General features: G+C 34.5%; 2 protein-coding genes across 2 annotated transcripts in view; both read right to left on the reverse strand.

The window, feature by feature from the left end:
- Nucleotides 1-20272, reverse strand: part of LOC132560748 (uncharacterized) — a 29329-nt gene extending 9057 nt beyond the window's left edge. Inside the window, exons 1-2 of the mRNA XM_060225423.1 lie at nt 20187-20272; nt 3672-3760 (exon numbers count right to left, since the gene is read on the reverse strand). Of these exons, the coding sequence (XP_060081406.1) occupies nt 3672-3708 (37 nt within the window). The 5' untranslated portion in view covers nt 3709-3760; nt 20187-20272. The remainder of the gene's footprint in view (nt 1-3671; nt 3761-20186) is intronic.
- A 1901-nt stretch (nt 20273-22173) lies between these two features.
- LOC132560752 (bolA-like protein DDB_G0274169) lies at nt 22174-26126 on the reverse strand. Its single transcript, XM_060225428.1, has 5 exons — nt 26066-26126; nt 25245-25344; nt 24672-24736; nt 24165-24233; nt 22174-24003 (listed from the first exon to the last, which is right to left on the reverse strand). The coding sequence occupies exons 1-5, from the start codon at nt 26081-26083 to the stop codon at nt 23926-23928; spliced, it is 330 nt and encodes a 109-aa protein (XP_060081411.1). The 5' UTR covers nt 26084-26126; the 3' UTR covers nt 22174-23925.
- Between the last annotated feature and the right edge of the window lie 274 nt (nt 26127-26400).

The following is a 26400-nucleotide window of genomic DNA, read 5'->3' on the forward strand; positions in this document are numbered from 1 at the left end:
AAGTAAATGAGGGTTATCATAAACAAAGTAAACAAGGGTTATCATAAATGAAGTGAATGAGGGTTATCATAAACAAAGTCAATGAGGGTTATCATAAATAAAGTGAATGAGGGTTATCATAAACAAAGTAAATGAGGGTTATCATAAACAAAGTAAATGAGGGTTATCATATACAAAGTAAACAAGGGTTATCATAAATGAAGTGAATGAGGGTTATCATAAACAAAGTAAATGAAGGTTATCATGAATGAAGTGAATGAGGGTTATCATAAACAAAGTAAATGAGGGTTATCATAAACAAAGTAAACAAGGGTTATCATAAATGAAGTGAATGAGGGTTATCATAAACAAAGTCAATGAGGGTTATCATAAACAAAGTAAATGAGGGTTATCATATACAAAGTGAATGAGGGTTATCATAAATGAAGTGAATGAGGGTTATCATAAACAAAGTCAATGAGGGTTATCATAAACAAAGTCAATGAGGGTTATCATAAACAAAGTAAATGAGGGTTATCATATACAAAGTGAATGAGGGTTATCATAAATGAAGTAAATGAGGGTTATCATAAACAAAGTGAATGAGGGTTATCATAAACAAAGTAAATGAGGGTTATCATAAACAAAGTGAATGAGGGTTATCATAAACAAAGTGAATGAGGGTTATCATAAATGAAGTAAATGAGGGTTATCATAAACAAAGTGAATGAGGGTTATCATAAACAAAGTGAACAAGGGTTATCATAAATGAAGTAAATGAGGGTTATCATAAATGAAGTAAATGAGGGTTATCATAAACAAAGTAAATGAGGGTTATCATAAATGAAGTGAATGAGGGCTATCATAACCTGCCACTATCTAAACAAGAGGCCCAAGGGGCCTTAACGGTCACCTGAGGAATATATGTGAATAATCTGGGGATTTTAAAATGTTGCAAAAATGTAACAACACTTGTGCAGGACCATGTGTTAAACATCTGTACCAAGTTTGAACATGACCCACCCAATGGTTCTTGAGAGGAAGTTCATAATGTCTTAGCCAAACAGAGGCCAGGATGGCCATCTTGGATTTTGAATCGCCCCAAAAAGTTAAAACACTTGCCAGGACCTTGTGTAGAACATTCATATCAAGTTTCCCCTTTTCCCCCCTCCTGGGGTCCCTATTGGGGGCACGCCCTTTTTCTTCACAAACTTGAGGTGGCTTCCCATGCAGATGCCTTGTGCCAAGTTTGGTCAAAATCCATCCAATGATTCTTGAGAAGAAGTCATTTAAAGAAGGTTTTTACATATGGCCCCTTTTACACCCCTTATGGGCCCCAAAGGGGACATAATCACTTTTTTCAACATAATTTCATATGTCCTTCACTAAAGGATGCTTTCTACGAAATTTGGTTGAAATCTGTCAAAGTTGAATTTTTGACCCTTTTGTGCGCCACCTAGTGGGGCTGTTTCAGACCCGATTTATTTTTCATTCGCAAACTTTGTAGACCTTGTCATAAGGACCCTCAATATCAAATATGAATTTAATCTGACGGTAGGTTCATGAGAAGAAGATTTTTAAAGATTTACCTAATTTTACCCCCTTTTTCCCCCTCCTGCAGCCCCTATTGGATCCACATCCTTTTTCTTCGCAAACTTGAAGCAGCTTCCCATGGGGATGCTTTGTGCCAAGTTTGTATCAAAATCCATCCAATGGTTCTTGAGAAGAAGTCGTTTAAAGAAGGTTTTTACATATGGCCCCTTTTACACCCCTTATGGGCCCCAAAGGGGACATAATCACTTTTTTCAACATAATTTCATATGTCCTTCACTAAAGGATGCTTTCTACGAAATTTGGTTGAAATCAGTCAAAGTTGAATTTTTGACCCTTTTGTGTGCCATCTAGTGGGGCTGTTTCAGACCCGATTTATTTTTCATTCGCAAACTTTGTAGACCTTGTCATATGGACCCTAAATATCAAATATGAATTTAATCTGACGGTAGGTTCATGAGAAGAAGATTTTTAAAGATTTACCTAATTTTACCCCCTTTTTCCCCCTCCTGCAGCCCCTATTGGGTCCACATCCTTTTTCTTCGCAAACTTGAAGCAACTTCCCATGGGGATGCTTTGTGCCAAGTTTGGTCAAAATCCATCCAATGGTTCTTAAGAAGAAGTCGTTTAAAGAAGGTTTTTACATATGGCCCTTTTACACCCCTTATGGGCCCCAAAGGGGACATAATCACTTTTTTCAACATAATTTCATATGTCCTTCACTAAAGGATGCTTTCTACGAAATTTGGTTGAAATCAGTCAAAGTTGAATTTTTGACCATTTTGAGCAGCCCCTAGTGGTTTTTTTTCATTCGCAAACTGTGAAGACCATGCTATAAGGACCCTAAATATCAAATAGAACTTAATCTGACTGTTGGTTTACCTAATTTTACCCCATTTTCCCCCCTCCTGGGGCCCCTATTGGTGCCACACATTTTTTCTTCGCAAACTTGAAGCTGCTTCCCATGGGGATGCTTTGTGCCTTCGGCTCAGGTGACCTAATAACTTAAGGCTGATTTCAGTAACCTCCCACTATCTACATAACTTAAGGCTGATTTCAGTAACCTCCCACCATCTACATAACTTAAGGCTGATTTCAGTAACCTGACCCCTACCTAAATAACTTAAGGCTGATTTCAGTAACCTCCCACCATCTACATAACTTAAGGCTGATTTCAGTAACCTGACCCCTACCTAAATAACTTAAGGCTGATTTCAGTAACCTCCCACTATCTACATAACTTAAGGCTGATTTCAGTAACCTCCCACTATCTACATAACTTAAGGCTGATTTCAGTAACCTCCCACTATCTACATAACTTAAGGCTGATTTTAGTAACCTCCCACTATCTACATAACTTAAGGCTGATTTCAGTAACCTCCCACTAGCTACATAACTTAAGGCTGATTTCAGTAACCTCCCACTATCTAAATAACTTAAGGCTGATTTCAGTAACCTCCCACTATCTACATAACTTAAGGCTGATTTCAGTAACCTCCCACTATCTACATAACTTAAGGCTGATTTCAGTAACCTCCCACTATCTAAATAACTTAAGGCTGATTTCAGTAACCTCCCACTATCTAAATAACTTAAGGCTGATTTCAGTAACCTCCCACTATCTAAATAACTTAAGGCTGATTGAAGGTGTACCATGTCTACATGTTTTTACCTCCTGAAGGTGTACCATGTCTACATGTTTTTACCTCCTGAAGGTTTACCATGTCTACATGTTTTTACCTCCTGAAGGTCTACCATGTCTACATGTTTACATACATGGAGCTTACCTACTGAACATTTCTGGATCAGTAATCAAACATTCTACAAACTATTTAGGAACAGGCATTCACTTCAGAAAATGAAATTAGGACATCTCCACTGTCATAATCATGTGTACCTATAGCACCAGTTTATGAAGTGTCTTGACAAAATGTAATGTAAATATCAAATGGGAGACAACAGATGAAGTTATAAATTATAGGTGAATAAGAATGTAATACATCTTCAGCTATAAATTACAGGTAAATATCAATATTATACATCTAAAGAGAGACAATAGATGGAGTTTGGATTCTTTTGGTAATATTGATACGGAATATTTAGGAAAATAACACAGAAGAAAATCCAACACAGAAACATACCACTGGCACCACTGTCTCTTCTTTTGTCTTTCCCCATCTTTCATCATATCACAGCAGCAAAGACATCAGATGACCCTAAAATCTGTGACCTGTAAAAATGTACACAGCAAAATGACAAAACAGTCAATATCTGTCCGCCATTCTACACAAGTGTTCAATATTTCATGAACAACAGCTTGCTCTATATAACAGTACACAGAATTAAATGTTACAGACTAAATCCTGCGCGATGGCTAGCTTTACAATTGACTTAATGTTCCCTCTCAAATTGCTGTGACATTTGCTAGACAAAACAGGAATGTTTATAACACAGGACCAGATGACTTTGTAAACATAGTAAACAACATGTACACATCCTTATTTAAATAACAGGTAAACCGGTCATTTCTGTTATCACAACAAACTTGTACATACATCGGATAGAAAGTCACTATTCTGTGGTATAATGTACTATTAATAAAACAACCCTATATAGTGACTTTCTATATGTGGCAACCATGACAACCATGTGTATGTTGCGTCTATACCTGGTGACAATTTACAGTAAACTGTAGAACCTCTGTGGTGATTAACCAGTTCATACCATATATAAGTTATACAACTAACATCTTCAGCTATAAGTTACAGGTGAATGTTATACAACTTCAGCTATAAGTTAAAGGTGAATGTTATACATCTTCAGCTATAAGTTAAAGATAAATAAGAATGTTATACAACTTCAGCTATAAGTTAAAGGTGAATGTTATACATCTTCAGCTATAAGTTAAAGATAAATAAGAATGTTATACAACTTCAGCTATAAGTTAAAGATGAATAAGATTGTTATACAACTTCAGCTATAAGTTAAAGGTGAATAAGAATGTTATACATCTTCAGCTATAAGTTAAAGGTGAATAAGATTGTTATACAACTTCAGCTATAAGTTAAAGGTGAATAAGAATGTTATACATCTTCAGCTATAAGTTAAAGATGAATAAGAATGTTATACATCTTCAGCTATAAGTTAAAGATGAATAAGATTGTTATACAACTTCAGCTATAAGTTAAAGGTGAATAAGAATGTTATACAACTTCAGCTATAAGTTAAAGATGAATAAGATTGTTATACAACTTCAGCTATAAGTTAAAGGTGAATAAGAATGTTATACATCTTCAGCTATAAGTTAAAGATAAATAAGAATGTTATACATCTTCAGCTATAAGTTAAAGATAAATAAGAATGTTATACATCTTCAGCTATAAGTTAAAGATAAATAAGAATGTTATACAACTTCAGCTATAAGTTAAAGATGAATAAGATTGTTATACAACTTCAGCTATAAGTTAAAGATGAATAAGAATGTTATACATCTTCAGCTATAAGTTAAAGGTGAATAAGAATGTTATACATCTTCAGCTATAAGTTAAAGATAAATAAGAATGTTATACAACTTCAGCTATAAGTTAAAGATGAATAAGATTGTTATACAACTTCAGCTATAAGTTAAAGGTGAATGTTATACAACTTCAGCTATAACTTAAAGGTGAATAAGAATGTTATACATCTTCAGCTATAAGTTAAAGATAAATAAGAATGTTATACAACTTCAGCTATAAGTTAAAGATGAATAAGAATGTTATACATCTTCAGCTATAAGTTAAAGGTGAATAAGAATGTTATACAACTTCAGCTATAAGTTATTGGTGAATAAAAATGTTATACAACTTCAGCTATAAGTTATTGGTGAATAGGAATGTTATACAACTTCAGCTATAAGTTAAAGATGAATAAGAATGTTATACAACTTCAGCTATAAGTTATTGGTGAATAGGAATGTTATACAACTTCAGCTATAAGTTAAAGATGAATAAGAATGTTATACATCTTCAGCTATAAGTTAAAGATGAATAAGATTGTTATACAACTTCAGCTATAAGTTAAAGATGAATAAGAATGTTATACATCTTCAGCTATAAGTTAAAGATGAATAAGATTGTTATACAACTTCAGCTATAAGTTATTGGTGAATAGGAATGTTATACAACTTCAGCTATAAGTTAAAGATGAATAAGAATGTTATACATCTTCAGCTATAAGTTAAAGATGAATAAGATTGTTATACAACTTCAGCTATAAGTTAAAGGTGAATAAGAATGTTATACAACTTCAGCTATAAGTTATTGGTGAATAGGAATGTTATACAACTTCAGCTATAAGTTAAAGATGAATAAGAATGTTATACATCTTCAGCTATAAGTTATTGGTGAATAAGAATGTTATACAACTTCAGCTATAAGTTAAAGATGAATAAGAATGTTATACATCTTCAGCTATAAGTTAAAGATGAATAAGATTGTTATACAACTTCAGCTATAAGTTAAAGGTGAATAAGAATGTTATACAACTTTAGCTATAAGTTATTGGTGAATAAAAATGTTATACAACTTCAGCTATAAGTTATTGGTGAATAGGAATGTTATACAACTTCAGCTATAAGTTAAAGATGAATAAGAATGTTATACATCTTCAGCTATAAGTTATTGGTGAATAAGAATGTTATACAACTTCAGCTATAAGTTAAAGATGAATAAGAATGTTATACATCTTCAGCTATAAGTTAAAGATGAATAAGATTGTTATACAACTTCAGCTATAAGTTAAAGGTGAATGTTATACATCTTCAGCTATAAGTTAAAGATGAATAAGAATGTTATACAACTTCAGCTATAAGTTAAAGGTGAATAAGAATGTTATACAAATTCAGCTATAAGTTAAAGGTGAATGTTATACAACTTCAGCTATAAGTTAAAGGTGAATGTTATACCACTTCAGCTATAAGTTAAAGGTGAATGTTATACCACTTCAGCTATAAGTTAAAGGTGAATGTTATACAACTTCAGCTATAAGTTAAAGGAGAATAAGATTGTTATACAACTTCAGCTATAAGTTAAAGGTGAATGTTATACATCTTCAGCTATAAGTTAAAGGTGAATGTTATACAACTTCAGCTATAAGTTAAAGGAGAATAAGAATGTTATATATGTTAGGTTATAAGATAAAGATGAACAAGAACGTTATACCTAGACAGCTCTCAGAATGTAACAGATACATGGAACAAAGATTATCATATCACACAAGTCATAGATCAAGGTGGGTTAATCCCTAAGAAGTCCATGCAGGATTAAAACATCTGTCTCACAAATCACTGAGTCATCATACAACCAACAGGTAACCAGACAGGGCTGTCTGTGATTAGAAATATCCAACTAGAAAGAACTAGAACAATACTTATATACTAGCGAAAAAAAGAAATGTGTATAGGTACAATATGCTTTAACTAAGGAGGTATGTAAGAAATCATCAAAAGATTTCTAACAGAGTTTCATCTGACCTTTACTTAACACCAATTTAATTTATATGGTTATTGCATCAGCAGCATCTTGGATCGAGATCGGTTTTAACAGACATTCTCTAAACAAAGTTAAACTTGTCAATACTGTGTATAACCACTATTGGAATCAATGCATGCTTGACAACGACGCCTCATTGATGCCACAATTGTTCTGAAAAATGCCTGGGGAATACGCTCCATATTCTCACAAACACATGTGACAGGTCAGGTAATGTCAATGACTGAACTTGGAGGCCACATAAACGATGCAGAATCTTCTCCCACATGTCTTCTACATATCTAGTGACAGGCCAGGGCAGCAACTTCACATTGTTCTGGATCAAGAAGTCTGTGAAGACCTGTGTGATGTGCAGGTGAGCATTATCCTGTTGCAGCATGGTACTATGTTGCTGCACAAATGGCAGGACATGAGGCTGGATGACTTTGTCATGGTATCTTATGCCTGCAAGTGTGCTGTCCACAACCAAGAGCAGTTCTGCAACAAAATGAGATGCCATCCCACACCATGACACTAGCTATGCCGAATGGATATCTTTGAATCACACAACTGTCATGGAAATGTTTACCAACACGATGGTACAATCTAGAGTGACCGTCCCTGCTGTTGAGATGAGACCTGGACTCATCTGTGAAAGGTAAAGGTGCCCATTTCTGCTGTATGAAGTGTATGCGTCGTCTAGACCAATATGTGCTTCATGATGACGTTGTTGGAGAGCAGAACGTATGGCTGGACGTCATGAATGTATGCCTCGTTCAATCAATCCATTACGTGTCCTGTTTGGGGACTAATTCTTCTAAGGCCAGGAATACTTCTAGCCATCAAATAAGCAGTTCTGAGTCATTCACAGAGATGAATGAATCCTGCCGATTAGACATTACACATGGACGTCCTGACCGAGACCAGTCTCTTGTGGTCCCAAACTTTTGGTACCGTCTCCACAAGGCGTCTACAGTATTTCGGAGCACACCAACTTGTCTGGCAATGTCAATATGACATACATCAGCTTCGTTCATGCCTACAATGCAGCATCTATCCGTTACATCCAACCTTGGCATGGTGTATCAAAGACGTTTCAAAATCATGCTGGTTTTTAGTGCTACAGGAATTTACACTACGCTTTACACTAGTGTAGTACTGATGATCGATGAGGATCTATTAACGACAGTTTAATGTCCTCCGATGCCGATCATTGATTATTTTTTCATATAATCAATCGTCGGTATATTCTCTGCCGAACACACCCTTGGACAGTTGGAGTGGTTATCGAACGCACCCATACTAAAAAGCACATGTTGACACCTCCATCTTGTTTGTTTAAAAATGGCAGACAGTACCGGTGACATTGGAGATGTGCAGGGGGCTATCCCTGAGTTATATCCACATCCCGGGGGTAAAACTAAATGCGAAGTGTGGAAGTATTTTTGATTTTTGAAAAAAGATCGGGATGAGCCTCCTACCAAGTCAAACTTAGATATGACTTTGGGGATATGTAAACTTTGTCGGAAATCTTACAAAAACACCGGTAAGTAGTAGGCCCTAGACTTATTTGCCAAGTCACGTGTGATGTTAACGTACGGTAGAAATACCAGTAACTTTGTGAAAATAACACAGCCTATAGATCTAATTATTAGTTTTATCAATAAGAGTGTTGTTAGAGCAAAAGTAAATTGTATTGCTGGGTCAACTGTAGGCCTAGTGTAAGTGACATCTGTGTAGTGTGTGTACAGTGCCATTTATTTTGACATCGCCAGCATTGGGGCTAACTTGTACATGAAAAATTGAAAAGAATATCTCATTTTTGTATTCATTACGTTTCTTTTTTATTCACAATTAAAGTTCCATTTTCAGAAATAAATGTAATATTTAAAAGCTTCGAGAAATTATTAGCTTGGTCGAATTTAATATTACGTTAAGTCGGGCTGGCCAAAATAATGGCTTGTTCTTAATAAATACAGAAGTTCAAAATTATTTTCATACAATTCTGAAATCAAGGCTAAAGTTGTAACCTAGATTTTACCTTCAATCTTTCAGGAAACGCTACAAATTTTCGATCCCATATTGAAACGGACCACACTCTTCCTGGATCAATTAGGCCTACTATTGAGACAACTTCTGCCTTCAAAGTTCTGTAGTAGACTTTGTCTTTCAGGAAAGATACTGCTAGTGGAAACTATGGTCAACTGAGTAAAGAGAGACGGGCTTAAATAGATGGTGCTCTTCAAAAATTAATGATAGGGAAAATATTAACTTTGAGTCTCATAGAAAATGAGTATTTCAAGGCCTTTGTGAAGGAATTAGACCCCAGGTACATGTAAATACTAAATAGTTAAAATTCATTAAAGTATATATTAATTCATTCATGAAATTGTGAATAAATGTTACTAACTGTACATGAAAATGAAATAATTGAAATTAAAATGTGAAATTATCATTGGATATATAGATATATATCTAATATATATTACTACAAAAATAAAAAAAATAATTTGTAAAAATTGTAACGAAACTAAAAGGGGAGTAAATCTAAAAATTTAATTAAAAGTGCATGAATATATAAGTATATCACAGATATTCTAATACAAAGAACACAAAACTACAAACAACATAAAACTTTACAAAATATTTAAAACAACAAATTATTGTTATTATGTTTCAGGTATAGTTTGCCCACAAGGTCAAAACTTCTGTATTTACTGGAGGAAATGGAAATCAGTGAAAAGATTAAGGCTGAACTGAGAACTGTTGAAGGAATGACACACGACGGATGGACCAGTAATAATACTGAAAGCTACAACACCACTACAATACATTACATCAACAAAGACTGGGAATTGGCACAATCCTAACATGTTAACTTTAGTGCCATGTGTTACTCTCTGTAATAAATATTACATTGAAAATACATTACAATTAAAACATTGTATTTCATTATGTTTTGTCTTTAATCCTAAGATCTGTCTTATAGTAGACCAATCCTTTATATGATATTAATTATTTACATCTGCAGAAGTACAGTATTACAAGTTACACACTTATAATGTAAGGAAGTTGCCAGTTATATAGCACACCGGTTTCCTTCAACAATAAAACTGGTATGCCAGTAAATAGCCTAATCTTGATAGGTTGACCAAACATAAAACAACAAACTAATTTTAGAATTTATTTTCTAAACTTCAAACAGAAATGATTGGTCGAATCACACAACTAATTCATCAACGGAAATGAGAATGAAATCTGGTGCCCTTGAATGGTATACTTGCGTTTCCTGCTCCTGTGCTCCATACCATTTGATAGAGAAATGATTAAATATGAGAAAATGTCATGATTACCAAAAGGCGATAAGATGATGCTAATGACAACAAAGATCTTCTTACAACTTTAATGAAGGTTAAAAAAGTGTGTAAACAATCTCTGCCTTTGTGTGTACATGTAATTGTACTGTTAGTACAGAGTACAGACTTCAGTACCTTCTCTGCCTTTGTGTGTACATGTAATTGTACTGTTAGAAGCTTGTACAGACTTCAGTACCTTCTCTGCCTTTGTGTGTACATGTAATTGTACTGTTAGTACAGAGTACAGACTTCAGTACCTTCTCTGCCTTTGTGTGTACATGTAATTGTACTGTTAGAAGCTTGTACAGACTTCAGTACCTTCTCTGCCTTTGTGTGTACATGTAATTGTACTGTTAGTACCTTCTCTGCCTTTGTGTGTACATGTAATTGTACTGTTAGTACAGAGTACAGACTTCAGTACCTTCTCTGCCTTTGTGTGTACATGTAATTGTACTGTTAGTACAGAGTACAGACTTCAGTACCTTCTCTGCCTTTGTGTGTACATGTAATTGTACTGTTAGAAGCTTGTACAGGCTTCAGTAAAATCAATTTTAGATTATTAACCGATTATTTTATCAGTTATCAGATCGATTTGCCTTTCCGATTCCAACCGATGATAGGTTGCAAAATCTATCTGATTATACAACACTACTTTACACAGCTTTAGGCAACAAATGTGCTTGCGATTGACTGCTGGCCGAAAAAAAACCAGGAAAACAAGGACCTGATAGAAAAACTACCCAAACAACTCATGTACTGACCAGTGTAAATTACAGAGAGGCATACACAACTTACCTGTATAAAGTTTCAAGCTTTAAAAATAAAATTGACCAATACATTACCATTTTACACATGTACAGTTTCTTTTTAGCATAAATTTCACAATCAAAATCCTGGTACACACACAGGGAGAGACATACCACCACTTATTTTCATCGCTTATAAACGCTATTTTTATACACATGTAAGAGATTTGATATGAGTAACAGCATGACAAGTCATTTTCCAGAAACAGAAATTGGAGAGAATTAATCAAAACAAAGGGCAAAATGTGCGTCACCAGATTATTCATCATCCATGGTGGCCATAACACCATCAGCTCCCTTCAACACAACAAGATATCCAGAGGGATTTAAATCAGAACTCCATTGTTGTATATATATTTCTTTAAATAACAGTTGCATCTTTTCTTTTTTCTTCCTTTCCCCCCCCCCCCCTTTTTTTTTGGCCCTTAATTGTATGTATTAAGAAATTTAAAACTTCCTCTTATAAATAATAATAATAAAAAATAAAAAAAAAAATAAAAAAAAAAATAAAAAAAGGCAATAGTAATTTTTACCTGCAAAATCAAAGCTGGTCGCTTGTCATTCATTTTTCAGTCCCACAATCAATAGTGCACAACTAGGTACCAAGAGGAACCTAAATATGAAATTTGAGAAATATTCATCCAGTGCTTCTCAAGAAGTAGCGATAACAAACTTTCATGTGAAAATCCTGGGTGGCTGACTGTCAGCAATTTTATTTTTCTAATCAGGAGTACAAGTAGGGATGTAAGTCACCAAGCTGTTTTTGCAATTTGAGAAAGATCATACACTTCTCCTAAAGAAATAGCTAAAACAAACTTTCATCGTCAAAATCCAAGATGGCCTAATGTCCTCCATTTTGATTTTTTCTGATCAGTCCCAACATCAAACATATTGATATTTGTTAGGGTGGCCCATTACCTCTCAAGATAGAGTGATAATAAACTTTCATTGTCCAAATCCAAGATGGCCACATGTCAGCCATAGTTTTTTTCTGGTCAGTCACAAAATCAAACGAGCACAACTAGGGACTAAGGGAAATTTATGAGTGAAATTTCGAAAGATTCACCAAATACTTCTCAAAAAATATTAATAACAAAACATTGTGTATGGACAGGCAGACCTTGGATGTAATCTGAGTAGCCCACCATCTGATGACGAGCAACTAATAATATCCACATGATAATATAACATTATCGTGGACGTGCAAAAATTTCCGATGCTTTCTTATCAACATATCAGTACTAAAATACCTTGTTGTTGAATCAACAGCCTACATCAATATGTACATCTGGTCAAATTTTAAAACAATCTTCACACTGAAATAACAGTGTACAATGTCCAATATTCAAATAGTACAGGTGAAAAGCTGTGAATAACTGTGTTCACTTCCTAATCTTGATCAGACAAAATACTTAGAAGAAATTACCTATACCAAACAACTTTTTCAGAAACATTAAATAAAGAAAGAACCCAGTTTGATTTAATTCAAGAGACTTTACAATTTTTCATATCGCCTAAACAGTCTAGAAATCTATAGGGAAATCACAGAAACATACCAAGATACACCTGTATATATAGAAATCTATTGGGAAATCACAGAAACATACCAAGATACACGTGTATATATAGAAATCTATAGGGAAATCACAGAAACATACCAAAATATACCTGTATATATAGAAATCTATAGGGAAATCACAGAAACATACCAAGATACACCTGTATATATAGAAATCTATAGGGAAATCACAGAAACATACCAAGATACACCTGTATATATAGAAATCTATAGGGAAATCACAGAAACATACCAAGACATACCTGTATATATAGAAATCTATAGGGAAATCACAGAAACATACCAAAATATACCTGTATATATAGAAATCTATAGGGAAATCACAGAAACATACCAAGATACACCTGTATATATAGAAATCTATTGGGAAATCACAGAAACATACCAAGATACACGTGTATATATAGAAATCTATAGGGAAATCACAGAAACATACCAAAATATACCTGTATATATCTATAGGGAAATCACAGAAACATACCAAGATACACCTGTATATATAGAAATCTATTGGGAAATCACAGAAACATACCAAGATACACGTGTATATATAGAAATCTATAGGGAAATCACAGAAACATACCAAAATATACCTGTATATATAGAAATCTATAGGGAAATCACAGAAACATACCAAGATACACCTGTATATATAGAAATCTATAGGGAAATCACAGAAACATACCAAGATACACCTGTATATATAGAAATCTATAGGGAAATCACAGAAACATACCAAGACATACCTGTATATATAGAAATCTATAGGGAAATCACAGAAACATACCAAAATATACCTGTATATATAGAAATCTATAGGGAAATCACAGAAACATACCAAGATACACCTGTATATATAGAAATCTATTGGGAAATCACAGAAACATACCAAGATACACGTGTATATATAGAAATCTATAGGGAAATCACAGAAACATACCAAAATATACCTGTATATATAGAAATCTATAGGGAAATCACAGAAACATACCAAGATACACCTGTATATATAGAAATCTATTGGGAAATCACAGAAACATACCAAGATACACGTGTATATATAGAAATCTATAGGGAAATCACAGAAACATACCAAAATATACCTGTATATATAGAAATCTATAGGGAAATCACAGAAACATACCAAGATACACCTGTATATATAGAAATCTATAGGGAAATCACAGAAACATACCAAGATACACCTGTATATATAGAAATCTATAGGGAAATCACAGAAACATACCAAGACATACCTGTATATATAGAAATCTATAGGGAAATCACAGAAACATACCAAAATATACCTGTATATATAGAAATCTATAGGGAAATCACAGAAACATACCAAGATACACCTGTATATATAGAAATCTATAGGGAAATCACAGAAACATACCAAGACATACCTGTATATATAGAAATCTATAGGGAAATCACAGAAACATACCAAGACATACCTGTATATATAGAAATCTATTGGGAAATCACAGAAGCATACCACGATACACCTGTATATATAGAAATCTATAGGGAAATCACAGAAACACAAAGAAACATACCAAGATATACCTGTATATATAGAAATCTATAGGGAAATCACAGAAACATACCAAGATACACCTGTATATATAGAAATCTATAGGGAAATCACAGAAACATACCAAGATATACCTGTATATATAGAAATCTATAGGGAAATCACAGAAACATACCAAGATATACCTGTATATATAGAAATCTATTGGGAAATCACAGAAACATACCAAGATATACCTGTATATATAGAAATCTATAGGGAAATCACAGAAACATACCACGATACACCTGTATATATAGAAATCTATAGGGAAATCACAGAAACATACCAAGACATACCTGTATATATAGAAATCTATTGGGAAATCACAGAAGCATACCACGATACACCTGTATATATAGAAATCTATAGGGAAATCACAGAAACACAAAGAAACATACCAAGATATACCTGTATATATAGAAATCTATAGGGAAATCACAGAAACATACCAAGATACACCTGTATATATAGAAATCTATAGGGAAATCACAGAAACATACCAAGATATACCTGTATATATAGAAATCTATAGGGAAATCACAGAAACATACCAAGATATACCTGTATATATAGAAATCTATAGGGAAATCACAGAAACATACCAAGATATACCTGTATATATAGAAATCTATAGGGAAATCACAGAAACATACCACGATACACCTGTATATATAGAAATCTATAGGGAAATCACAGAAACATACCAAGATATACCTGTATATACAGAAATTCCATCATCTTTAAGTGAATTTTTCTCTATCCCGGACTTAGTTGGTAAATCCAATTATCTATAATTAAATCATCCTCAATCCTGACTTACGATCAGCAAATACGATCTTTGTGTAAATCCTGTCAAGTAATCACGTTCTTACACATTTCTGTTACATCTTTGAACAAGCCCTGAGCTATATATTTCCAGTGATCTGAGTCAGCTGAGAGGTTGTAATTACCTTTCCCAGGATAATAGAAGGTCAGTTAAATCACTGGACCAACTGGTATCCCATTAGGGTCACTGTTGTTCAACCCTCGGTGACCACTCAAAATCAAGTACATACTCTCCACAGCAAACTGATCACATGCCAAAAATCAGTAGGTATCAGTGAAAGTAGACAATTTCTTGTGAGTAGACTTGGCAAGTTTAATTACTTATGGAAATGTCTTCTTTACTGAGAAGTACACTCAGAATGAAATATATTGTCACCAGGTTGTACTATTCATGACATCTTTCATAAAATTCTTTCATTTATCAACCAGTCACTTGGGAAATACTTTATTGATAAATGTAACAACATATAACTAGCTGTTGCCTGATCTGTGTGAACATGTGATGCCAACAATTCGTGAAAATACCTTTCAAAGCCTATCCATTAGTGCAATTGTCTGCTACTAAGAAACCTGCCTTAGGTTATTCCAGAAAATCAATAGAAATTCAATATAAAACACAAAAATTCTCTTCTTCAGAAAAAACATTTTACAATTGATAGGTGTAATATGCCAATCTAACCATACAACACCTGTACTACATCAGTAAACCCTATACTTACAATACCTGTACAACATCAGTAAACCCTATACTACCTGTACTACATCAGTAAACCCTATACTTACAATACCTGTACAACATCAGTAAACCCTATACTACCTGTACTACATCAGTAAACCCTATACTTACAATACCTGTACAACATCAGTAAACCCTATACTTACAATACCTGTACTACATCAGTAAACCCTATACTTACAATACCTGTACTACATCAGTAAACCCTATACTTACAATACCTGTACTACATCAGTAAACCCTATACTTACAATACCTGTACAACATCAGTAAACCCTATACTTACAATACCTGTACTACATCAGTAAACCCTATACTTACAATACCTGTACTACATCAGTAAACCCTATACTACCTGTACTACATCAGTAAACCCTATACTACCTGTACTACATCAGTAAACCCTATACTTACAATACCTGTACAACATCAGTAAACCCTATACTTACAATACCTGTACTACATCAGTAAACCCTATACTTACAATACCTGTACTACATCAGTAAACCCTATACTTACAATACCTGTACTACATCAGTAAACTCTATACTTACAATACCTGTACTACATCAGTAAACCCTATACTTACAATACCTGTACTACATCAGTTAACCCTATACTTACAATACCTGTACTAAATTTGTAAACCCTATACTTACAATACCTGTACTACATCAGTAAACCCTATACTTACAATACCTGTACTACATCAGTAAACCCTATACTTACAATACCTGTACTACATCAGTTAACCCTATACTTACAATACCTGTACTACATCAGTAAACCCTATACTTACAATACCTGTACTACATCAGTAAACCCTATACTTACAATACCTGTACTACATCAGTAAACCCTATACTTACAATACCTAAACATGATTGGTAAACTAAGCTATTCTGAAACTTAACCTTATCCAAATGTAGGCTATTTGAATCACTTTTCCTGGTATATTTACAAGCATTTTACCTGCTTGATCAATTCTGATTGTAGAACATGACATATAAATAATGTTCACAGCAAAAAAATACAATTTTGAGTTCTGTTTGATATATAACTGGCATTCAATTTCAGAACAGGGAAAGCTTGTGACAGGTAAATATGACAAATGTTATGCTATCAATTTTTAAAGGATTTACTGATATCAGTGTGAACATACATACAGGTAGACAGATTTATATCATGTAAAAGTATATAAATGGATACAAACTTTTTAAATAGCCAGTTGATATAAATGAAAAGGTGTTCCCTGAAACACCCTCAGGCAATTCATTAACCTGTACACCTCAGTTTCTATAACGAAACCCATAGATCAGGCTTAATGTACATATCAGGCTTTTTCACCTCTATGTTAAGAAACTGATACATAGTTCTTTTGGAATTGTATTAACACACTATTGATATTGTAATGCTACCAATAAAAACTTTTAATTATTCTTCTCTTTACGTCAATCAACAATTATTTCCCAATGATTTTGGGTACTGTATCCAGTGTGGTCAGTCACCCTTCATGATGAGTTGATGATATTCTTCAAAATTTTAAAGTTTGTTTTGTATTTCTGCATTGCCACAATGTGGACTGTAGTTATGATAAATTCATCCTTGAAAATGAGAACTTGTTTATCACTTTTTAAGTTCATTGTCCCATGGAAAAAAGCCAGTGCCATTTTGATGCAGGGTCACTTGTGTATGTGCTTTATCCTGTGGCTACCTTACTGAACATCGTGTCACATGATCTAATGCAATTTAGGTAAGTATTTTGCCTAAAGCTATGACAGCACATAGGACAATCTGATCTCTGCTGACAGAGAAACGCCAATTCTTCACACAACTCTGATATTCACCAGAAAAGTCTAAAAATATCGACTGAGATATTGTGGACCTGAAACTCTAATACTGTTTGGATTAGATGAATAAGTTATGAAGCTGTGAATAGTTCCTAGAATACAGAATTTACAGTATTTTGGTCAAAAAATGAAGTATGATCATTGTTATCAAAGACATACAAGAAACCTGTGTTGCTGTCTCGCCCTGACCCTGCAGGCCATAATCAACTTCTTTGTACCCAAATGCACTTATTGTTTCTACAAGATTGGATTATATTACAAAGTTAGCCTGTGGGGCACATACTGTTGCAGGATATAGCATATGGTTTTCTAGAGCTTCAATGTAGATGTCTATAGATCTATGTATTCCACAATGTAATTTGGACGGGATCAGCAGCTTCATATACAACCATCAAGATTCAACTTTCATTGTTGCCAAATTTTGTACATAATATGAATGTGTATATTCATTTTGATAATTGACATGGGAAATCTTTTGTCAACAAAATCTTTTTCTTCTATTGCTCGCCCAAAATGTGCTTTTGTTAGTTTTCATGGGGTTCATGTTTAACAGGAGGCCCAAAGTTGGTTAATTTTTGTCAGTTTGCAACTTCACTTTCTGCTACCGTGAAAAAACCCATTCCCTATACATGCAACAATACATTTGTCACATATATGACTCCTGTGATCTTGAAAGTGAGTCAAGGGCACACCCTTAAACAAATTCGGTAGCCCTAAACTTCAACCCAGCAGGTTACAGGTTCAATATCAGAACTGTGGGCCTCTTAATTACTGAAAAAATGTTGCTTGCAGATTTAAAGATATCCAACACCTGTGACCATCAAAATAAGTCAAGGTCATTGTGTTGAACAAATGTGGTAGATGTTCATCCCTTTATGCTACTGGTCAGTGTGATGGGTCTTTTGGTTGATAAAAAAGAACTTTTTTGAAAAAATGTTTCAAACAGTTGATATCTGTGACCCTAAATGTGGGTCAGGGCAAGTCATTTGAATAATTTGGTAGCCCTTCATCCAAGCATGCTATAGGCCCAATATCAGTAACCTTTGCCTTTTGGGAAAATATGAAAAATATCATTTAGCATTTTGGGGTGATGATGTGAGACAGATATTGGGGTGATGATGTGTGACAGATATTGGGGTGATGATGTGAGACAGATATTGGTGTGAAGTGATACAGGTATTGGGGTGATGATGTGAGACAGATATTGGTGTGATGATGTGTGACAGATATTGGGGTGATGATGTGAGACAGATATTGGGGTGATGATGAGACAGATATTGGGGTGATGATGTGAGACAGATATTGGGGTGATGATGAGACAGATATTGGGGTGATGATGTGAGACAGATATTGGTGTGAAGTGATACAGGTATTTGGGTGATGATGTGAGACAGATATTGGTGTGAAGTGATACAGATATTGGGGTGATGATGTGAGACAGAGTGTGAGAAAGATATTGGGTTGGGGTGATGATGTGAGACAGAGATTCTGGTGATGATGAGACAGATATTGGGGTGATGATGTGAGACAGATATTGGTGTGATGATGTGAGACAGATATTGGGGTGATGATGTGAGACAGATATTGGGGTGATGATGAGACAGATATTGGGGTGATGATGTGAGACAGATATTGGGGTGATGATGTGAGACAGATATTGGGGTGATGATGTGAGACAGATATTGGGGTGATGATGAGACAGATATTGGGGTGATGATGAGACAGATATTGGGGTGATGATGAGACAGATATTGGGATGATGATGAGACAGATATTGGGGTGATGATGTGAGACAGATATTGGGGTGATGATGTGAGACATATATTGGGGTGATGATGTGAGACAGATATTGGGGTAATGATGTGAGACAGAGATTCTGGTGATGATAAGACAGATATTGGGGTGATGATGTGAGACAGATATTAGGGTGATGATGTGAGACAGATATTGGGGTGATGATGTGAGACAGATATTGGGATGATGATGTGAGACAGATATTGGGGTGATGATGCGACAGGTATAGGGGTGATGATTAGTGATGTAATTAAGCTGTATTAGTTGTAATGATGTCGTGATATAAGTACATGTACATAATAGTGCCATATTGCCAATCCTAGTCCATCTACATTCTATAGGGCAAGAATAAAGCAAGAATATTTCAGCTGAGCACAGTATTAAATACAAAACGTGTTTATCTATGACACAGGGGCTTCTATATCAGCCTTCGCGCCTAAGGAATGTGGGAAGTTGCCGGTCGTAGGCCTAGTTATAATTAAACTATGCAGCTCACTTGTTGGCTTATGTACGCCGAACACCAGTGCTACAAGTACATACATACTATGATCAGCCATTGTACAACAGAAACGACAACATCGACACCTGTTCACAGTACTCTTGATTACGATCACTTACCCGCATATTTTCCCTGTATAGCCAATGAATATAACGAGCGTCTGTTTCTCAGTCTCAACACCAACACGTGCCGTTCATAACATCAACAAATCTATCGATGTTTGAACAGTACTGCAGTAGCGCAAGCAACAACTTCCATCCACAGGTTAGGGAAACACCGTGAGGAGTTCCGAATGTGCCAGGTGTAATTATTTCCCGCCATATTCCAAATTGTTCCATGGACGACAGCCCTCGCGTCCACAGTTCGAGACGAACTCAGTATATTGTGTGTTAAAAACCTTGTATATAAATGATACAATACATAGATTTCTATTCATTTTTCAAATGTTTTTTTTCAGCAATAGTGCTCTCTATGCTATTAAATTGATCAGTTCTCAAAAAACAAGTCACTTTCATCAAGTTATTCCCTTGTGTTTTTATCTGGTACATAACAATTTGTAAATCCATTCTTTACCCAATAAAATTGTATATGATGGTGTATTATGGAATTTTATTTCATTCTGGGTAAACGCCTATCTATTGGGACATGATAAGAGTTTTAAAGGTTCGTGAAGTTGGAACTTTGTTCAACAAATTGATCAACATTTTAATATTCTTTTCTGTTTTTAATATGTAAGGATATAGTGTAACACTCTTTTTGATGAAACCAAGCAAAAATAGTTAAAATCTATTTTCTTAACATTCAATCTTTAGATATCTTTGGGAACATTTGAGATTTGTTTACAAGCAGTGGCTGTGCACTTTTTTACTAACTTAAGCAGAAGGAAAATGGACCGTCTACTGCATAACTAGATGTATATCTATATGTAACTGGAATCACTCTGTTGTCACAAGGTAACTGGAACCACTCTGTTGTCACAAGGTAACTGGAATCACTCTGTTGTCACAAGGTAACTGGAATCACTATGTTGTCACAAGGTAACTGGAACCACTCTGTTGTCACGAGGTAATTGGAACCACTCTGTTATCACAAGGTAATTGGAACCACTCTGTTATCACAAGGTAACTGGAATCACTCTGTTGTCACAAGGTAAATGGAACCACACTGTTGTCACAAGGTAACTGGAACCACTATGTTGTCACAAGGTAACTGGAATCACTCTGTTGTCACAAGGTAACTGGAACCACTCTGTTGTCACGAGGTAATTGGAATCATTCTGTTGTCACAAGGTAACTGGAATCACTATGTTGTCACAAGGTAAATGGAACCACACTGTTGTCACAAGGTAACTGGAACCACTCTGTTGTCACAAGGTAACTGGAATCACTCTGTTGTCACAAGGTAACTGGAATCACTCTGTTGTCACAAGGTAACTGGAATCATCCTGTTCATACCATGTTTCTGGAATTACTAGTCACAAAGAATTGTGGTAATAATGGTGTTTTGCCTTAACTGGAATAGCTCTTTAAATCATTGGTACACCTTGTACAAGTCAGGTTTACTTGAATTTTTATCCTGAATATAACAAAATTGATTCCACTTTGTTGATTTCTTAATTATGATTTTTTCATCTAAACATATATGTGTTTGGTTACATTGCGTTATTCTGGATATATTATCTGATCTGATGCATTTTCGTTTTGTTTGGCGTACAATGTCAGTATAACTTGGAACCTTAAAATATATTCTAGACCTGCTAGTAATGGCTGATCGCTGATCCATAAACCATATCATTTAGTATTTTTAATGAACATACTCCGATGCAGTCCTTAGACATTGCAGATCAAATACAAACATGTCTGCATACAATCTAGTTCATTTCTGATACTGACTACACAGGTAAATGTAACATTAGTTGGATAAAGGCTTTCTTTTGTAATAAAACACTCTTGTTACATCAGACTGGACAGATAAAGGTATAGTCAGCATAAGGATACAAGCCCTTTTAGTGGAATGAAACTTGAGTCAGCCTATATGGTTTAAATAATTCAGTAAACAAAATAAAACATGTGAAAACTTTTAATTTTTCTTTTTGTTTCACATTTGCCATTTGTTTTATTTACAAATATAAACTACATTAGTTCACACTCACTTTCTAACATTCAAACATTCAAAATAAAAATCAAGTTGCTCAGAACACAGGTAAAAAAATCCCACATTACATTTGACAATATATATACGTTTGTAAAATCTAAATCACTTTTGATTGGTAAATAAGACAATGAATTAGTTCAAGCTATGATACTGATAGTCTTGTGCTGCATTTCCACATCCATTTTGTCCCCGACATATTCAGGAAAAAGAATGACAACCACAAAGTTTGATGGGTGACATTTTCTTCTAAGTTGGTGAGGTGAAAGGAATGAGATACTTGTCATTACACGTACTAAAGGTTCAGGGCTGTTACTTTACAAGGTAGGGGTTCCATGTATTCCATGGATTAACAGTGGGTTTTGTTTTCTCTGTGTCAGCTTAATCACCATCATCTACACAACATAAATGCTGGCTAAGTTAACTAAACTCATCTGTTAAATTTCTCCGTGTTTACAATCAATTCTATTGAAGTGTTTGGGAATGAAGCAGAAAATTAGCTATATAAAATGTCTGTTTTGTTAGTAGCAGTCAGACCATTTGTCTTTCTTTTTTGTTTGTTTGTTTACTAATCCTCATCTCTTTCTTCAGGCTACTTGTTCTATGGAACATATGATTCCTCAATCTTTTTCTGTCACAGATGTATATTTTGCTAACGTCCCATATCTCTCAGAATTCAGCTATGTTACTTTGTCTTCACAGATGGAATAATTTTCCTGTCCCATATATTATGTTCTAGTGTGAGCGTACATTGTATGCTAAACAACATCTTGTAGTTTTGATTACGGTGAACATGGCCTTTATGTAACAGATCATTCAACACCACAGCTGAGTGACAATAGTCTACATCTCACAAGTGTTTTTTCCAGTATGAAATGCAGAAATGTTTGCTAAAGAATAATAAAACCTTTCACTCCATTGTAGGTGAGATAGGTAAATATCAACCTGAATGGAAAGATGATTAAGTAAGTAAACTTGATGCTTGCCAAGTGTTTGCAACTGAAACATCTATTCCTGAAGGTTGCGATCACCCTATCTCACCAACGAGGAGGTGAATGATTACAATATGATCAATTTTGATTTAACATCAACTTGCAGTATTTAGGAGAAAATCAATCAATTGCCTCTGTGTGATGAAGACAGATATCTCAAGACTTGAGTTGTTTAAAGTTAAGAATTCGGTAAAGCATCGGGCAAAACTTTAAAAATCTTAACTTAACCCCAACTGAACTATATTGTTTTAAAATGAAATGAATTTTTTGGACCTTATTCTGTATTGCCCATCAGAATGTAATTCTTTACTGTATATATGCTGTACAAGTTTTCTGGTAAATGATTCTAACAATCACATTATCTTTACTTTCCTTACATCGACATGTGATGTGAAATAAGGTGGTCTATTCTGAAGTCCATCACAATAATGAGATATTGCATCCTGTGAGAGATGTCACATCTGATGTTAACTAAGTGGAATTTCCATGTCCCAGGTATGAAAATTGATTTATGGACCAGCGAATGAGTACACGTTTATTGTCTAGAACTGAAAGTTTTCTCCTGCATGCAATATGATGGATAAGGATTTCTGTAAAACAAGACCATCACAGAATGAGAGTATCCAATCAGAGCTATGATGTTCACTGCATTGGTGAGAAGCCCGTTTCTCCATGTCTGTAAAGACAGATCTACACACAGACCACAGACAAGGAATCATAAGCCTGCTCCTCCTCGACATGGTGGGGATTTGCCTATATTCTGTGACTCTTCCCACTGTTGGGGCGTCTTAGCCTGCAAACACAACGAAATTTTTAATGAGAAGGCATTACAAAGTTATCAATAATTGCCAGTATGTTAACTGCTGTGAACAGGGCAGTGCTTTATTGAGTAAATAAAAATACCCATGAAATATTTCCAGATTACTTATGTGAACACAATATAAACATACTTACTAGAATGGACAATGCATGAACTCCAGAGTTTAGCTCCTCTTGTAGAACCTCATTTACCATCCTATGTCTCTTTAATATAATAAAATACAGCCATCAGACCCTGGACATTTCATATAGAAATTGTATGACGGTAATTATTCCATGAAAAACATCAATTATACTTTGATATCACAAACGATTCTGAATGTACATCGATATTTCATTCTTACTCCAGACCGATATGAAAAAGTTGATAGACTTCAAAGAAATTTAGACAATGATCATAGTTAGCAAATTCTAAAATTTCCATAGATAGTCAAAATAAAACAAAAATGAATAATTCTATGGATAACGACAGCAGATACTTCCCATACAATAAATGAAATTCCCTCCATATGACGAGTGATGTATATTTTGTTATTCAGTATTCTGGTTCAGTATCAAGCTTGAGTGGGGGACTTAATCCTATTTTAAAACCTTATCCTGTGTTGTATGGTTACCAAAAAACTCACTTGTTATTTTACTTACCTTTATCAAAGGAACACTTTGAAAATTTTCAGATATGACTACCACTTTAAAATGAGTCTCAGATCCTAGAAAGAGTAAAAAAAATCATCACAAAAAAATCACCTGGCCATATATAGGATGTCTTGTGTTAACAGTATCAAATATATATCAAATTACATTCTATTTAGCTGCTACAACCTATTACCTCTTGTACATGTAAGACACTGTGATGATAATGTCACTTTGGGAAGCTGGATAATATATAAATACAACCCTAAGCACTCCTTAAGAAAGGATGCAAGTGAATACATAATGCGCTTAAATTAAATCGATGAAAATTTTTGAAAACAGATGACTATCAAGTTCTGCTAAGGTGCTTTTTACGCGAGACTGATGATCATCAAGTTCTGTTGAGGTGTGGAAGGTCATGTGACCATGTCATGGAGTTTATATAATATATACACCTGATCAAGTTATCATCACAATAGAAGTACATGCAGCAGTGGAATAATCAGCTGGTTCCTTCAGACTGTGATATTTTACTAGTAATTCTGAATCAGACAAAATGAAATTAAAATTGTATATTTTACCTACCTTTGGGAACATTATGCATGTAACTTTCATTGATAACTTCCAAGTGTTGAGGTGCTAGTCTTTCTGAAATTTTCCTTATGATTGATTCCTCTACTGGTTTCTGAAACAGTAAAACATAGAGGTTAATTACATAACAATAAAAACATCAAAATCAGTTTACAAATACCTGATACAATATTGTTGAATGTTTTTGTTTACAACTATTCTCACCAAGGTATGCTAAATGAAAGGTCCAAAAGCCTATCACCATTCACTCATTTCTTTGTTTTCTATTGAGATTAATATTTGCTGACCACTCGGGAAAGTGGACCCTTGAAATTTATTAATAATTTTTGGTCCTCTTGGACAAAGAAATGCTTCCATCATAATCTTTTTACAACCAGCCTGGTTATAAACACCAGGTGTGCTTAAATCAGCCACTGGGAGGGCCATCTCCATTATCTGTACAGTTTTAAAATCCATTTGAAATCTGTCCATCAATATTGGAATTTGGTGGCATCAGACAATTAAGCAAATAACTGTCAATATCACCTCCACAGCCAAAAGGAAGGCCAGTTTATTTTTATATCTTATTCCATTTGGGATGATTCAACTACAAGCTTGTAGGAACCGTAGCAGTAACTTGGTAGACACATCTGTAGGTGTCAGTTTGATCTTCCACTTAGCCCAATGTAAGGTCTGCCATATCATTTGTCTCTTGTAACCTATGGAATGAGTCAAGGTCATTAATTTGAATGATGTTCATAGCACTTAATATCAACCAACTACTGACCAAATAACTTTGGGCAGGTGAGCTAGAAAATTGATAGAACAAAACATACCATACTGTTTGAAGTCATTCTCACAAGTCTCCAGGTCTGATCTAGTCTTCTCAATATGGATTTACCTACAATTCAAACAAAGTCTAATTCATTCAGGATAACCTTATCAGAAATTTCTCATGAAGAAAAAATATGAATTATTTGATCTCTACCCGAATGATGGATACATTTCCACTTGTGGTCAGGGTAAGCCATCTTTGAAGAGGTCTTTGACAGTCTTAACCCTCAACAAGCATCGGGTTTTATCCTGCAACTCGCAGTCTAGTTGTTTGAATATGTCTGCCACATATATTTTTGCTGTATTCGACAGTGAAGGAAAACAGTTGTATTTGATG

Source organism: Ylistrum balloti, unplaced genomic scaffold (assembly GCF_031769215.1).
Source record: "Ylistrum balloti isolate Yb309-2 unplaced genomic scaffold, AGI_CSIRO_Ybal_v1 Utg371108, whole genome shotgun sequence".
Classification (NCBI taxonomy): Eukaryota; Metazoa; Mollusca; class Bivalvia; order Pectinida; family Pectinidae; genus Ylistrum; species Ylistrum balloti.